General features: G+C 54.9%; 5 protein-coding genes across 5 annotated transcripts; all 5 read right to left on the bottom strand.

Moving 5' to 3' along the window:
* Positions 1–201: 201 nt before the first annotated feature.
* Positions 202–682, bottom strand: TRAVEDRAFT_88192 (uncharacterized protein; the record flags this gene model as incomplete). The annotated part of the gene is made up of 3 exons (XM_008034324.1): positions 202–304; positions 356–528; positions 584–682. Coding segments are annotated over 3 exons (375 nt in total), but the record flags the coding sequence as incomplete, so codon positions are not given.
* A 598-nt stretch (positions 683–1280) lies between these two features.
* On the bottom strand, positions 1281–1525 carry TRAVEDRAFT_78749 (uncharacterized protein; the record flags this gene model as incomplete). The annotated part of the gene is made up of 2 exons (XM_008034323.1): positions 1281–1426; positions 1480–1525. Coding segments are annotated over 2 exons (192 nt in total), but the record flags the coding sequence as incomplete, so codon positions are not given.
* A 261-nt stretch (positions 1526–1786) lies between these two features.
* Positions 1787–2159, bottom strand: TRAVEDRAFT_83257 (uncharacterized protein; the record flags this gene model as incomplete). Its single annotated transcript, XM_008034322.1, has 2 exons — positions 1787–1923; positions 1985–2159. Coding segments are annotated over 2 exons (312 nt in total), but the record flags the coding sequence as incomplete, so codon positions are not given.
* Positions 2160–2393: 234 nt separating this feature from the next.
* Positions 2394–2898, bottom strand: TRAVEDRAFT_76117 (uncharacterized protein; the record flags this gene model as incomplete). Its single annotated transcript, XM_008034321.1, has 2 exons — positions 2394–2600; positions 2662–2898. Coding segments are annotated over 2 exons (444 nt in total), but the record flags the coding sequence as incomplete, so codon positions are not given.
* Positions 2899–3133: 235 nt separating this feature from the next.
* On the bottom strand, positions 3134–3953 carry TRAVEDRAFT_84384 (uncharacterized protein; the record flags this gene model as incomplete). The annotated part of the gene is made up of 3 exons (XM_008034320.1): positions 3134–3304; positions 3354–3507; positions 3586–3953. Coding segments are annotated over 3 exons (693 nt in total), but the record flags the coding sequence as incomplete, so codon positions are not given.
* Positions 3954–5132: the final 1179 nt, after the last annotated feature.

Here is a 5132-nt window from a genome sequence, read left to right as displayed (position 1 = left end):
TAATGCGCCGCAGGCATATAAACGGTTTATAATACATTAAAACTACAACAGGGGCTGGGAGAGCCAGTTCACTAGTTCGAACAACAGCTGTAAGACTGTTCGGTTGTCGCGGAGAGGCAGCAGTCCTTCGAAAGCAGGTATGGAGACCTGAGCGACGATTAGGTCGCGAGCGTCGGCAGATGACAGCGGTGTACTCACGATGAGGTAGTCTTCAAAGTCGCGCGCGGCCACGCGGTTTTGGCAAGATACGTTCTTCCTGAACCGCCGTATCGTGTCCCGTCCGAATGTTGGCATAAGACGCATCCTAAAGGTCATTGTTAGATATGAACGGTACATGTACAAATGGCAGACGTACCTGCGGTCAAACTCTTGCACGGCAGCGGGACCTTGGGCGTGCAGCAGTCGAATGAGATGTGCGAAGGTCCCTTTCCATACCCCGAGCTCGAACTCGTGCATCAAGTCCGGTGCAAGCAGGTCGTACACGTTGAAGTCTGGATCTACCTCACCGAGGCGGATTGAAAAGGCGCTCTGTGCACCATGTAAGGCGGCGAATAAATGGGAGTTTCGGAGCTAGTTAGCGCACCTGTATCGGGATCAAAGAACGTGCATCCAGTATGTCCCGGATGCGCTTGCTCGTCATGGTCAATCCCCTGGTGAACAACCACTTTCGCGTGCGTTTGATCTTCGTCCGCCACGCTACAGTGTCCGTCCGCTTGGGGATATCGTCCGCCGTCGATCGCGAGTCAGCGATATCCTTGAGCTTGACTAAGCAGCGAGAACACGGGCAGCGCCCGAGGTTCTTGATTGCGGTGAGGAGTGCTCTGGATATATGTCAGCTTGCATGCGCATACAATGAGGACATCGCGTACTTTTCCGGATAGTCCGCTGAGTACGTGAAGAATCGCGGGAAGAGCCGCCGCACGACTCCATCCGCGCACTCTGTCAAGACACCATGCTTAGTGCATGGCAGGGGTCCACCCGGGGCTCCTGCGATCATGACCCCCGATTGGACCCTCCGAAACCCCTACCCTCCATCAAGGGTTCAGGGTTTTGGAGGGTATAAAGGGGGTATAGAGGGGTCGAGGGGTTTTAGATACCCCCAGCGTTTCTGGACAGACAGGAAGTGTCACAGACATGTAATCATATATCAGAGCATACAGGAGGTACTACAACTAGTCTTCATCATCGGTATCAGCACCCGTCACCCTTATAGCATCCCAGCCATCCTCCAAAGCCACATCAGCGTCACCGTCGAGCTCAGGCGCCTTGACCTCAATCTCGATGTCGCTGTCCTTCATGAGATTGAGCAGGCTCCACTCACCAAGGCAGAGGATCGCGCGGATTGAGTGGGCAGAGAGGCCGTTGCGGAGATGGGGAAGAATGATCCGGCCGCGGCTGAACACGCGCTCGATGTCGACAGAAGTACCTGTAACGGGTTGATCAGTACAGCACAGAAGAGCTATGCAATATCGTACTCACCAGGAATGGACAGGTAGTCCAATGCCATGCGGGACAGGTTTGGGAAGTCCTTGCGGCGCTTCCACCACCATGCGATAACGTCCTCGACATCCTCGGTCTCCGCAGCGATGTAGCGCTCGAATTCGGATGCCGGTGCTGCATCTGCCTTCTGTGACTTGCCGCTGCGGCGAGGCAAGCTGTCAAACATGTTGCTAGAGTCCTGTACATAGGGCAGCAGCAATCAGTAATGAATGCCGACGCCGATGCACTGTGTGCTAGCACAAAGATGACTCACCTTGGCCGAGGAAGACGCCGCATTGTTGGCGGCCTGGGGTTTGACCGGACGAACATGGCCAGCATACGTACGTTCATATTCGTCTCGAGTGATATCCTTGGCAGCATCAATCCACTCGTCACTCCACTTGTTGTCCCGGAAGTACTCGAGCTTATGCCCGGGATGGAGGACTACGAGGCAGTTTCTAAGTGTCAGGATCGTGCAGGCTCAGAAAGTGGTATAGTGATGTACTCATAGCAATCCTGTAGAGCTCACTCCTGTCCGTCCAATCGTAATACTTGTTCAAAGTCTTCTTCCCGAGTGCCGCAGCGACACGAACGGATGGCCGGTACTTGTGGTTGAGCACGTCCGTTGATAGCTGGCCGTCTATGCGATCCATGGCGGGGATTATGTCGACGAGGTTTGGATGCTCTTGACGTGAGAAGAACTGGGTTGCATCGTAAAAGATCTAAGCAGCAGGAAATGTGAGGAGTGAGCACTAAGCATTCAATGAGAGACGAGCAAGACGAGGCGGCGCGCGCTAGGCGCCTAATGTCACGCGTGCCATCACAGCACCGTTACTCGAACTCAAACGCACCTTGAGGACGTCGCTCAACTCGTCTGCGATTGCCCATTCCTCCTCGCTCATCTCTAGCTTCCTAAGCCCTAGCTTCCGCTCCCCAGTCATCTGATCGATCGCCTCACGGTAGTCAAGACAGAACCGCAGCATTCGATACGTCGAGTTCCAGCGCGTACGGACATCGCGTGGGATCGCCTTCCGAGGCAGCACAAGATCGTCCAGAAGAGCGTACCACGCAGGCAGCAGGATTGTGGACGAGTGGGTGACGGTCTGGGCGAGTTTACGAAGCTGAAAGCGAGACAAATCAACACAAAGGGTAAGTGAATTCAGTTTTCATCGGGTTACTGACCTTCAGGAGGACCTTCTTGACGGGATACACATCCTGGTCGAGATCGTTCTTCTCCAGATCGTCCAGGGCACCGTACTCGTCCACATACCCATCAAGATCATCGTCGTCCTCTCCTGCATCATCGTTGTCCTCAAGACCTGGCACGATGTCGTCAACTTCCAGCCCCTCTGCTAGCTCTTGCAGAACACGCTCGGCGTTGTCCATCACTACGCCAGCTTTCTTGGTTGTGACATCGAACGGCCGCAGGACCGACTTCGCACACAAGTTGACGACGTGGTCGAAGCACCGGCCCCGGTTCGCTTCGCCTGGGAAGTCGACGAGGAGCTCGCGAAGCACATCGAGCATCTTGTCGTTCGGCGACGCGTTGTCTGCGGTGATCGCCAAGATCTAATCCCCGGTAAGTGTCCGTATGCAGCGCTTTCTCCTCATTACTAACCTTTTTCTCAATGCCGAATGCCTTCAGCATCTCCGCGAAGGCCTTTCCGAGTGCCTCACCCGTGTGCGACTTGGCCACCTCGACAACATCGAGCAAGAAGCTCAATGGAGTACCTTTGTGAGTCAAGTGTACCCCGAAGGCGACCAACGCCTTATGGTTAGGTGAGGTCCATGCATCTACGGTGAAGCTGAGGCTTCCGTCGTAGTCCTAGCATATGGTGAGTGATACGCTCTCTATGCGAGCGCTGTTTGCTAACCTGTAGCATCTTGGCAATGCGACGGCGCACGCGCGCGAAGACACGCTTCACATCCCGAGATACAGTCGATGGAGACGGCAAAGCGTACTCCGGACGACCAGTCTTCATCAGCGTCACGAAGCCGCGATCGCGAACAATTGCGTATGGACGCTTGCTCTCACAGATCCAACGAACGATCCAGGCCCTAGGCTGTAGTGAGCATGACGCTCGGGTGACATGGTAAGTCACTTACCTGGACTCCTTGGATGTGTGCTGACGCGTAGAGAACGACAGCTTGCCTTTCCCCAAGCGCTTGAAGAACACCGTCAACGAGCCAGTGCGGAGGTAAGCCTGCACCACAGGGCGTGCCTCAGCCGCTGTCTTGTATTTGCCGGCCTCGTCGAGGACACCCTCCCCCCAGTGCTTACACGATTTGACGTGCCTACGCAGGTTGCTCGTTGACGTCTTGTCCTGCGTCTCCAGGGCGCGACGGACGGGTGATCCGCACTTCGGTGCAGCGCAGCGAAACTCGTACGCGGCAGCACCCTTTGAACGATCAATCCGAACCTCTGGCCTGAAGAAGGCATAGATAGGCGCATTCCATGCCTCCTGCATGCGTTCTGGGACACCGTTTGTAAGTCCCAAATCACCGGCATCTGATGACACTCACTGATGAGCAGCTCGTCCTCCTCTTTCTGGCTCCGCGGCTCGACTATCTGGACCTCATCATCTTCCTCTTCTGCTAGCTCTTCCACAGACGGGGTTCTGCTTGGATGGGCTGATCCAGCGGCATCACCTGCAGTCCCGGCGTCACCACTGCCATCTTCGGAGCCGCCTTCGTCTGCGGAACCGGCTTCTGCCGCCTTCGCCTTCTTTTTTCGGCCATTCCTGCTACCTATAGAGAGCTGGGAGGCTTGTCGTTTGATTCCTTGGGCGAATTTTTGGAGTCCGTTGGCCATGGAGAGTTACTGGTGTTGCTCAGAGGGTGTCCGTTGATTTTGCGCTGTCTGTTGATTTCTGCGGGCGCTCGTGTATGTTTTGCAGGCGCTTATGTAACAAAACATACTTGATTAGACAGGAACTATACAGCACATGGCAACGGCAGCTCCGGTGCTTCTCTCGAGTGTTTGGGAGCCTCATGGCCCTTCATAACTTATGCAAAACACTAAGTCAAAATTTTACGAAAATATACAGAGGGTAGGGGGGTTCCGGGGGGTAAGACCTTAGTGACCCCTACCCTTACCCCTTTGGTACCCTTGGGGAAACCCCCAGGGGTGACCCCGACCCCTGCAATGCACTAGCCATGCTGGTAGGCCTTGAGGAAATCGTCGTCGAGGAGCTTGACCCAGATGCGCTGCATCAGCTCGCTCTTGAGCCATCGCAGGGTCTCCGCCGTCGGAGATGTCTTGTATACCTCCCGATAGTAGTCGAGCAGTTCGTCGGGGAGCTAGCAGATTGTTAGCGTGCAGTCAGTGGTCATAAAGTGTCGCGGAGCTAGACTCGACGCGACCAGGCAACGCCTACAACAAAGAAACTAATACGATCTAACCCAAGGGCGGCGAGCGCGAAGGCTTGCTAACGCCGAGCGTAGACTTTCAAGTCAAATCTAGCCCAAGGACCAAGTTAATATTATGCTGACTAAGAGAATACAAAGGACGGCTTACCTAGCCCAAGGACCAAGAGGTCAAGATGAGGGCTAGGGTCGCTACAGGTGGGGTTTATATACTGAGTCAGGGGAGCCAAACATGTACAAACGTAAAGGTGGTCTGTGCGCACATTAGTGCCAGTCTGCAGGTGGGG

Source organism: Trametes versicolor (genome assembly GCF_000271585.1).
Source record: "Trametes versicolor FP-101664 SS1 unplaced genomic scaffold TRAVEscaffold_1, whole genome shotgun sequence".
Taxonomy (NCBI): domain Eukaryota; kingdom Fungi; phylum Basidiomycota; class Agaricomycetes; order Polyporales; family Polyporaceae; genus Trametes; species Trametes versicolor.
The sequence above is the reverse complement of the archived record's forward strand: the minus strand, read 5'-3'. Positions and strand labels throughout refer to the sequence as shown.